Here is an 11,124-nt window from a genome sequence, read left to right as displayed (position 1 = left end):
GACTTGGTCTCTGAGGATCATCCACAGGTACCTATAATGTAGATAGGTCTTAGTCATCAGGTCTACTCCACTTCCTTGTTGCCTGCTTAGACTCTTGGCACTCTTAGGTGATCAGACTTAGTCAGCCTGTGTTGCCCTAACAAATACTGACTTCATTTCTGCAGATGCTGCATGGCTAGCTGATTGTGATTCAGTATATGGAGTCGACATGAAGGCAAAGCAATCAGCTCTTCGACAACTTGGCTTCCCTGACTTGGCCACATAACCTAGTCAAAGGAAACATTGCCAAGAATTTCAATATGTTAATTATGTATGGACAGTCCTCTGACTCTAATACACTCCTTTGTCACCTGCCAATCACTCTTTCTGCCTTGGCTTCCTCAGCCTCACCAGAATATTTTCATCTCTATGCAATACATTGTGCAACTGTTCAACAGTTGTTTCCTCCATTTCACACTGCACCACTGCCTTTCCTTTTCTTGCACCACTGTGGCTGCTTCATGGGCTGCCACAAGTGCATTTGGTTGGAACCCATACTTTTGCAGCATAGTCTGGTACATCTTGATCTCCTCCTCCCAAGAGGCTGGCTGGCCGGCCGTTCCCGTGCTGTGCTGACAAGTAGGAGAGCAGCTTGCCATGAATAAATAGTGGGATGTGCTCCCAACCCTTTGTTTCCCAACTGAAATGCCATAAGTTTAGTTTCTGCATTGCATTTGGCCATCTCCATGAGAAAACAGAAAGAACCATTTGACAAATAAGACAAAGACTGACTGATCGCTTTTGACAATAATCCCACATCTCTTGATAGGCTTGATCCTTTGTCAGGGGCTTCTCACCTTTGGGCTGAGTGTGGCAAATTAGACTTCTGAATTCATCAATTGCGAACTGCACATCCAGTGTCATGAACCAAAGATCTATGCTGTTGGAGCTGACATTACTGTTGTTCTCTTTGCAGAATGTGCCAACCCTGCAAAGGTGGTCAATAGTCTGCCTGTTATGTAGCCTGCCACACTCACTGAACCAGCATGTCCACCTCAGCACAGTTCATATTACTGACAAAGGGGTCTTGCCATGTGAAGTCATGGTGGCCAAGATAAGGAACATGGATGGTCCAGTAAGCTAGGTCTTTCACTGTGTCTTCAATGAAGTTGATGTCATCCTGTCCAATGAGCTTCCTCAATTCTAGAAGTTGTCAAGCTCAACTCCTTTCCTTGAGGGCCTTCATGGGTTTTCTGACAGCCCACTCAGGTGGTACTGAGGTCCTGCAGGGTCACATCTGGTTTGACACTCTGGACATCATGCAAATTGCTTCAGCAGATGTTCCACTGTTCTTCTGACCAAACATCACTCTGTACATTGTTGGCTCTACTTTTGATGTCTTTCCAGAAGGGGAACAAGCCTGCCCATGGCACATAGCAATCATCAAGTTTTGCATCACATCATCATGAGTTTCAGGAACATGACTCTCTATTAGTAAGCATGCTGCTCTTGGTCAATGTTGCACACAAGAGAGTTGGTGTCACTCACTGAGACCACTGTAGAATCCACCATGATGAAGGTAGTCACCAGTGAGTCAATCTCCAGACTGATGATGTCAGAAGGCAACAGCTCCGGTTGGGCTATCACTGAGGGAGATCCAATTGCCGTGGTCAGCCTGCTCAGCATATCAGTAAGACTGTGACCAGTGCTTCTTGGGATGGCATCAGTTGATACAGAATGCCCAGAAGGTACCTCCCATTTGTACTGTACTTCAGAGTGTCAGCTTGGGAGGCATGTGGTGCTCTGTGGTACATTAGATTAGCAGTCAATGGTAGAAATCTGTGTGTGCTTACTCAGCAAGATGAGTACATGTCTCATTCAATACTTCCTTCCATATCTTTTTGGTGTTTGGGCAGTTGCAAGCATTCTCCATGTCACAGATCAATTCCTTCAAGTGCTAACATGCACAGTCAATCATGGGGTATGAGAATTGACTTGTACTTACTTGCTCTCCACTGCTCACCATGCTCTTGAACAGCACATTGCAATCTGATATGGTATTACTGGATTTGGGAGGGTGACTCATTTGGGTAAAAATGTGATGCAGTATAGATGGAGTCAATAGTGGGCATCCACTTTAGCTGATATGAGATATGCCTAAGGAGTGAGGGAGTGGACAAAAGAAAGGCAACTAGTTGCAGTTGAGAAGAATGCATTAATCAATGAATTTGGGTTGTGGCAGGCACCTCAAAAAAAAGGCCTGAAAGGGATCAAACCCTTTTGGAAATATGGCCTTAGTAACTGAGCAGGCAGACCTTAGTGTACTAATCACCAGACTAGTGTGTCCTATTCATGCACATATGCCTTATGGGAATAAGCTTGAACAATGGAAATGATTCAGCATAAGCACAAGGATCTCTTAACATTCATTCTGTATGATATAGGTAAAATAACTTGTGTACAAGAGAGGGTGGAACAACACTAGATAGCACCTAATCTTGAGAATTGAATGGCATGTTATCATCAGAATTGTTTGCGCAGCCTTTGAGAAGAGTGCTGGCATGAATGAGTGTGGATTTGGTCCTATTGACATCAGAATTGTAATTGTTGGTGGAGAGAGATGATGACATATGAGCAGATGCTATGAAGATCCTCCTCCATCTCATAATAACAGGCAGTCTTCAGAAATTTGTATCTGGGAATGTCTTCATGAAACCTGTTGTAATTCTCATGCTTGAGGGGGACACTCATGGGAAATGCCTGATTCAGTCCATCTGTTGCATAATGTTGCAATACATGATGTATCTGTCTCATTTCAGCTCCTTGTTCATGCATGAGACAGACAATGACTTACATAGGTTGCAGCCAATGCAATTGTAGCATGCACAGTCAGATCAAAGAGGTCTGGATGTGTAACAGCATCACCCGCATCACCCTACCCAGAGAGTAAAAGACAGCAGTGATAAGGTAAGCTAGAATGGGGTTACAGAAAGCACTGACCAGTTTAGAAGTCCCCTGTGAGATGTCAGCAGGTGTGTGATTATCCCACAATGGGACATGCTTACAACAGTCAGATTGAACTTTCCTTGCAAAAAGTTGCCACAACTTAATAGGCATCTGGATATTGTTTTGGCAATCTCACCCTCCTGCCATAGCATAGGCCAGTGGGCTGGAACTAGTTCAATTGCTATTTCTCGGATTTTAGATTGCAGCCAGCAGCCAACATTGTTGATCTGCAAAAGAAGTCAGCCAAAGGAGCACACACCAACAAGGAAAGACCAATTCACTGCCCAGAATATGAAAGGATGGCGCTTGAGGTTTATTATAGGATGGTCTTGCTCTTGTGCTTCATTCACAGCAGCTACAGCCTTGAAAACAAAGAGCTTCCTGGTGTCCCATTCTGGAAATGGGTCTATCTGCACCAGGAATAACTTGTAATATCCTTTTGCAACATTAATGCACTCTCTCATAAGAGGCCAATACACATTCAGTTGGTAGGCAGATGCCCGGCATGGATATATCATATACTTGTCTTCTTCAGTTTCTGAACCTCGATCATCAATTATATTTTCTTCAGATGATATGACAGCATCATTGCCATCAAATATTTCTTCAGTAATGTGTCTAGTCTGGAGGAGAATCATGGAGAGACCCAATATCAGTATTGGGCCATGGAAAACAGGAGGATATACTCACTTTCTCTTTCTGCTTCATAGAAGAAAGCTGAGTGCTCTTCCTATGGCCCTTGTCCTGCCCTCAAGATCTGCCTTGTTTCTTTCCAGTTCGACCATTTTTGTTGTTGTTTTTCTTTTTGCATATCTGAAAGAATACTGTGAGAACATTTCATCAAGGGTGGATCAAATGCCCACCCTTCCTGCTGACCAAGTGGGGATGTCATTGATTTTGACACTATCAATGTTAATGAGGTCATAAAACTAAGAGATTGAGTATAAAAGACAACTCTGGGGGACATAGGGCACCTGCCTTGCCAACCTTGCATCTGTCTATGACCAGGGAGAGCAGCACATTAGAGTCATCCATGGTAACATCAATTAACAATTACCTGATATATCAAATATATGTATGCTCTTCTTCCTCCAAGTTCCAGGCTTCTGATGGGTGCTTGTCACATCTTCATCATCAGGAGGTTCATATGGGGTGTTTCGCAGTTCTTCCCATATGGGAAAAGGGCTATTCCTCCATCAAACATGATCCGTCTCCATAACTTCACTGGATTCATGAACACCAAGGTCATTAGATAGAGCAGAGTGTCAGGGAGGGGTAATTGGATCAGGTCTGCTCACATGTGTAGCTTCTGCATTGGGATTGTGATGATTGGGCTCTGGAGTATCAAGCCAGGTGAACAATGGAAGTGCAGACACCCATGTTGATGTAGGGGACTTCATGGCTGATAGAGTCATGGAATGAGGCTTATAGGCGTTGTGTTGTAGATTTGGGGGAGAGTTGGCTTCTAATGGGAGGCAACTGTGAAACAGAAGCTGGTTAAATGGGCTATATGTTGCTTGCATATCCTGTTCTCTGTTTAATAAATGTGTACACAGGAGCTTGCAGAAGCAATCACCTGCAGATTGACCCCTTGTCAGTGGTGGTAATGCTCATTTTCAAAAGATGAACTCCATCCTATGGGTTTGCAAATATTCTGGTGTGATGAGTGCTCCCACATGGCAGATGGTGATGCATAGACCATGTGCTCAAATTCTTCAAAGTCTGTTTGACTTGAACTTTCTGTAATGATGTATTGGCTCTCTGAAGAAGGGAAGGCTGAAAGGTCACCCACAATTCTCAGGTGACTGGTGGTAGTGGTCATCTCAATCTGAAAGGTGCATATACTTTCAGTTCTGTTGTGTCTCTTCATGTGAATCAAGATTCACCTGATGTATGCAATGACTGGCTATTATTTGAGAATCGCCTCTGCTGTTCTCTATTGGGGACTGTGCAAGTTTTAGCTAGATATATGTGGTGGAGGAAGGGGTGCAGGTAAGTACTCACAGTCAGAAAGCCACTGCTCTTGTCATCAGATGGAGGGTCATTGCGACCATCTTTGGCTTGTATAGACTAAAATGATCAGCATACAACAGCTGGAGTTTTGAATAATTTCCTGACCTGTTGCCTTCTTGACATGGGAGGATGGTGAAGAGAACAGGGACAAGATTGAACCATGTGTGTGATGTCACATAGGGCCCAGTCATTCACAGTCATGAGACCAAGCCAACTTCCAAGTGAGCTTTAGAGCAATGGATACTCATAGATTTTCAGATATTGCTGTAAAATACCTTAGAAATTGGTAGACACTGAGAGATTGTTGGATACAATGTACAAAAGATAGCAAACTGCACAGCATTGTTCCTATTACCATTCCTATCCCAGCAGATGGCTGACGAGCACAGTAGCACCATGTAGTGACAATGTGAGGGCAACACAATCCAACAATTGTTGATGATTGAATCACCAAACAGGCAACAAGCAAATCAGAGAGTAGTGAGTTGTATGTCAATCAATGCCTCAACATTTGTTCACAAATGGAGGGATTGACAGGGGTGTTATAGAGTGAGTGAGGATTGACAGCTGACAGGCACAATTGTGTGTGTGTCATGTGCATGTTTGGAATGATTAAAGCTTTGTGTTTAGAAACTAATGTCTAGGTATGGAAGTAAAAAGGAAGCAAAGTCTGTGGCTGACTATACAGCTTGTTTAGGGCAGGCACCTTATGTCCCTTGTCTGGTCAGTCCCGCATGATCTATGACTGACATCTCACATTCTGGGATATGTCCTTCTTGGAGTTGGGTGATTGTAGTATCAGCTGTCATTTGGGGTGTCATGCCATGTGACTGTGCTCTGATCATTGTTGATTGTAGCTGTTTGCAATTGATTTTAGGGATGTCCCCTGACAGACAAGCAAATACCATTCAGCAATACCTACTGACATTCATAGCAGCCTGGACAGCATTCTTCCTAGTAGATCCAAAATAGAGACATGCATGGTGATCACTGATTGCAATAATCCTCGAGATTCAGCCTTTTGTGTAAGAGTGGCATCCTAACTGTTTGCAAGGAGTGGATACTGTATCTTGTGCTAGATTCAAGATTAATCAGTGTCATTTTCACAATCTGACAACAACTTACAAGCAAAATTCAGTCAGATTGTGCATGGATTCATGGTAGCTCTTTGGTGATGTCTGCTCAAAGTTAAAGAGATACTGCAACATTTCCATATAGACACTAATGTTGTTGGGGTCTTCCTTGCTGAATTCTTTGTTAACAAGGCGGCCAGTGCTGTAGCAAGAAAGGAGATGATGCAGCTGATAGACATTAAGCTTTGTTGTTGAAATCAGCAAGAATCTTACTCACTAAGGTTACTGCAAATGCCACGAGAGGCCGAGGCAATGGGTCAAAAAGATCTGGATGTTGACCTGTATCTCCAAAAGCTCCAGAAACTTCATAGCTCAACTTGGCCAACAGCTTTTTCACTGCTGGATGTAACAGGGAGTTGAGCAGGGCAAGGTGAACCTTGGAATATACAGTCAGGCTTTCAGGGAGAAATTGATCATTTGCACGTACTGCACCATGACCCAAGTCATCAAAGATGAAAGCAGCCTCTTGCAACAAGGCTGTGAAGGCCTTGGCTGCTAAATTTCATGCTTTGAACAACTGCATTTCAAGCTGATCTTTTCTCACATTTCAAGTCTCAGCATTCCAATCCTTCTGAAGGGCCTCAGCACTTTCAAATAGCATGAATGCCTTTTTATATTCTCGTTTGGCAATCTTTATTGCCCAGACCTTGCTGTGATTGCAATACCAATAACCCATCTTTCTGATCTGGTCAGGGAGTCAACCAGAGCTGTTGTGCTATGAGCATTATGATGATGCTTACCACCAGCTGCTGCCCCAGAGATGCCTGCAAGTCAATTGTAGGGAGACCACGCTGGAGCACTTTGCTATTCACCAACTTGATTGCCTCCTCCTCATAAGAGGCATCCTCACCTGAGCTGGGGTATGGATTGCATGTTTCATGGAAGACACAATACCATTCCATGCCAATTTGGAGTGTACTCTGCTCATCCTGGGAGTAATAAGACAGGTCATTGGATTTCAGTTCCCTTTCAACAACCCAGGCTGTCTTCCCACACTGTGCGGCACTAGGCAATGATGTAGCTGAGGAGCTCAAAGGCAACTGTGAGTGGGGAAGTGACTCTCAATGTAGAGCTTCACTGCCTGATGACAGATGACACCCAGAGCAACAAGGTTGTTGATGAGGGATGGACAAAGGAACCTTGCTTGGACTACTCAGATCAAGTTGCACTGCCAATGCATTGGCAACTTTCCTTCCAATGCACTTATGTGAGGGGAGGAGTTGATGGGGTTGTGAAGCCCTTGCCACCCTCCTAGATGAGTACAGCATTGGGATTTCACTTGGCAGAAGAAGTCAGAAGTATAATGTGTTGACATAATGGGAGCTCACCAGCAGTAGCTTGTTTTTCATCTCTGCTGGGCCCCTCAAGATTGCAACAAGGGGCATGATCTCCAGGTTGAGCAGGAGAAAAGGGTGCAAGAGTACTGTTCTGGTGATACTGGGGCAGTCCTGCACCTGGCCAGCTGGCCAGGCATGGGACTGCACCTGGGACCCATGGGTGTACTGCAGTGCCAGTCATGTGAGACCCCTTCCATTCAAAGGACTTAGATCCATGGACCATTTGTGGTGCAGTCTGCTGGGCACTTATGGTTGGTCCTGTCTTTACTTCTTGAAAAACACACTAGAGAAAAAGATAGGACTCCCAAACACACTGAATGCCTCTTTTTATTGGGTTCGACCAATTGTGTGTGTAACTGACATCTCTTTGACATCTCTGGTAGCAGCCATAGCATCTGCGACCCTATGGGGCGCTTTGGGAGGACCCTGACAGCTGCACAGCCTTATAGAGTCTTCATAGGAGTCGCACCCCACTGTAGCGAAGGTTTTTTACTGATGTATGCACTTTTCTCGCGCTTTCGCATCGCCTGGTGCGACCTTTATTCACTCTGATTCAAGGCCATGCAGCTCGAGTGTGCAGCTCGCAGAAGAAAATAAGCCGATGGAACAACTGGAATCGTTGCGCGCACATCATAAGTCTCTTCTCCAACTTTGCGTGCCCCGTCATCGCCTGACTAGTAGTGCAGTGAAGGAGCAGTAGAGAAGGCACTAGCCTGAGGTTGTCTTCAGGGACGGCCGGTTCTGCACGGCTCGGATTGGAAGGGAATCAGAGCGCCTGTCGTATCCAAACCCGTCCGGTGTAAAGTCGTCCTCCCTTCATTTGAGCTAATTCGACTGAAGGAGTCCAGGTGCTCGACCTTCCGGCTAAGCCCTGGCCCATAATCTCGCGCCTCAGCAAGCCTTAATCAAATCTTCATGCTGATAGGGACAGTTCTGGTACGTGAGGGAGAGGGCTTCCACGCGCTGTGGGCGAGTGAGGTGGGGGAAGGTGCTTATGGGGATAACATATGGGCATGCTTAGCAAGGGGAATGGGGATGGTTTTGGGGTTGAACGGTTGAACGGATGGTCAAGAAAACTGGATCCTACCGAATCGAATTGACAGATTGTTACTAGTCTGCCCTGCTCAACCGAAAAGAGTCACAGCAAGCGACAATTGTTGTACGACCCACGATCACTATGCGGCTAGATGGCTCAACGAAGTGAATCATGTCCTGATCGGATACTGTACAATGACTCGAATGCAACGTTTCGACAATGAGTTGGTCCCCTGAAGGCGAGCTTCATACGAAGGTTACGCGCAATCTGAAACGTTCCGTGTCCTAGCTCCAAGGGGCAGTTTCATCATACCACGTCACAACGGCAGAAGGTCCAGAGTGACAATTGATGCCTGGGAGTCCGCTATCCTGGCGTCTCGGACCACTTGCGTGGCAACACAATAGTCATTACCCGGTGAGCTTTACGAGAGAATTCCCATTCACTGCCTTCGTCGCTGGACATTCGTCCTTAATGCTAGAACAAGACCGACCAGGGGGTTTGTGATTGTATAGTGAGGGACCTGTTCAAAACCGTTGGTGTCTAACTAAAATGGCACGTTCGCTCACCTGAAACCGGAGCCGACAAGTTCCGTGAGTCATTCCGATCCGTTACCATCCCTACAACTCCCTATAACTGAGTCACCAGCCACAACTCATCGTGAAGAGCATGCAGCTCAGGGTTATGCTATCCTCCTCGTAATGAAGGCACAAGGAAAAGCGTGTGAAGGGTGTAAGGCGTTGTCTTCCAGCGTGAGAAATCTAATCTACCTTGGTCAGATAGATTCAGTAAGTTTTACTCCCCAACTCTTCGTTTCATCACAACCTAAGGTACACCATATAAGCAGCCTGATTTGCCAGTAGCCACGATGTCACGAGCCGGTCTCATTCCCCATCACATCTTCAACACATCTCCGAGGTGCTGGTCACTTCTCAACTCGTTATACCATCTCCAACAATCATGTTCTTCGCCAAAGCTGTTCTTCTTGCTTGGACCATCGCCATCCAAGTGACATTTGCCTACCCTGTCCGGACGTTCGATTCTCGGGACGAAAATCTGTTGGAAGCAAGAGAAGAGCTAGTGAGCTTGTGAGTAATACGTACTTCGTATTTGGCATTCGTTTCTCACCCTATACCAGGCAAACACGGTCGCCAGAATCAATAGATGTGTTGGGTGACATTCTCTTCTTGTCAGTATTGCTCTTTCGTATGATTGTGGATGCTTCTGTTGCTTATATTGAGGTTTCATGACACTGTAGGCGTTCTACGGATGATGCCGAATGGGAAGATGAACTGTGCGTGTTTTCATGACAGTTGTATGCTGTAGAGATTGATCATTCCGTCATGCCACTAGAGAAATGCGCCATAATCCGCTCATTGCGCCATTGAAAGGTACCGTGGGTCGGATCACGTCAAATGTCAAAGCCGTCACCCATAAGATCGCACATCCTGTGGAAACCTGGACAAAAATAAGGAACCCGCCTCTGGATAGGGTTGCCAGCACACGGTCTCTGTACGGAGATAAGCCAACTCTTGTCGACAAAATCAAGGCCTCAGTGCACCCCACAATCAAAGCCGTACTGAACCATGTTACCGGGAGAAAGGATTCAACTGATTCCACATAAACATGTTGGCGGACCGCACCAAGCCCTGTCGGACCGTGTCGAGCAAGCGAGTGGACCGGCTCGGACCGTCTGGTGGTGGATGGCTAGAGATGTAGTTGAGATATTGGGAGGAGTCGGGAGCGGGATCGTGGTGCGAGACATTGTCATCCAATCGAGTAGTGCAAATTGTAGAGATCTGAGTAGAGGCACAAGCGACGCAGGATATAAGGGTGCGCACCTAGGTAGCCATGTCCAATCTATCTTCCTGCTCAATTCCTCCCTCGCCCCAAGCCCAGCGAGTGTTGTCCAAGCGAGTCGTATTGTTGTTGCTGACGCGTCGCCTGACGCATCAACACCATCCCGCGCATCGTTGTAACCTGCTAAGAGAACATGTTTAATTCACGACACAATCGATTTACGGCGCTCTCTTTTACCCACATGTATTCTTTAGTACAAGCCAGGATTGCACTTAAAATGAGGCCAGTGCGCTGTTAATTGAAGGTTTTGACCTGCCACCAGAGGATCAAAGGGAGCCGTTCCTATGCTCTCCTCTCCTCATATTTCTATGTCCCTAGATTTGACAATCGCAAGTGCCGTCCGCCTTCGGTGAATCTGCGGGGCGCATGGGATCAAAATGGTGCGTCGTAGCATTGGAAATAACATTCGTTTGATTCAATTGCTTCACTGAATTCGAGATTCAGTGAGACAATGGGCTGTAACTCTCAAGGGAGATTCCTTCCTGCCCCTAAAGCAGGTGTTGACACACTGACTGAGCCGGACTGAGGCAAAAAAAAAAAAAAAAAAAACATCGTTCGCTACCTATTGAACCATTGAGAAGTGGGTGAGTGGATTCGGCATGCCGATCCGGGGTAAGGAACGCTGGTATAACAAGAAAGCTACAACATCCAGCAATCACGAGAATGCATCTGCGTCGACATGTTCTGAATACGATGCAGGAACACTTAACTGCAAGAACCATCGTCCGTCCAGACGCCTGCTGCCCCTCCAGGCAGATCGTTC

At 45.9% G+C, this 11,124-nt stretch overlaps 1 protein-coding gene across 1 annotated transcript; it reads left to right on the top strand.

The window, feature by feature from the left end:
- Window positions 1–9,461: 9,461 nt before the first annotated feature.
- Window positions 9,462–10,125, top strand: DACRYDRAFT_108778 (uncharacterized protein; the record flags this gene model as incomplete). Its single annotated transcript, XM_040768733.1, has 4 exons — window positions 9,462–9,589; window positions 9,640–9,690; window positions 9,760–9,795; window positions 9,855–10,125. 4 exons carry the CDS (start codon window positions 9,462–9,464, stop codon window positions 10,123–10,125), a joined length of 486 nt encoding a protein of 161 aa, XP_040627608.1.
- Window positions 10,126–11,124: the final 999 nt, after the last annotated feature.

Source organism: Dacryopinax primogenitus (genome assembly GCF_000292625.1).
Source record: "Dacryopinax primogenitus strain DJM-731 SS1 chromosome Unknown DACRYscaffold_12, whole genome shotgun sequence".
Lineage (NCBI taxonomy): Eukaryota > Fungi > Basidiomycota > Dacrymycetes > Dacrymycetales > Dacrymycetaceae > Dacryopinax > Dacryopinax primogenitus.
This window is presented reverse-complemented; position numbering and strand designations above follow the sequence as displayed.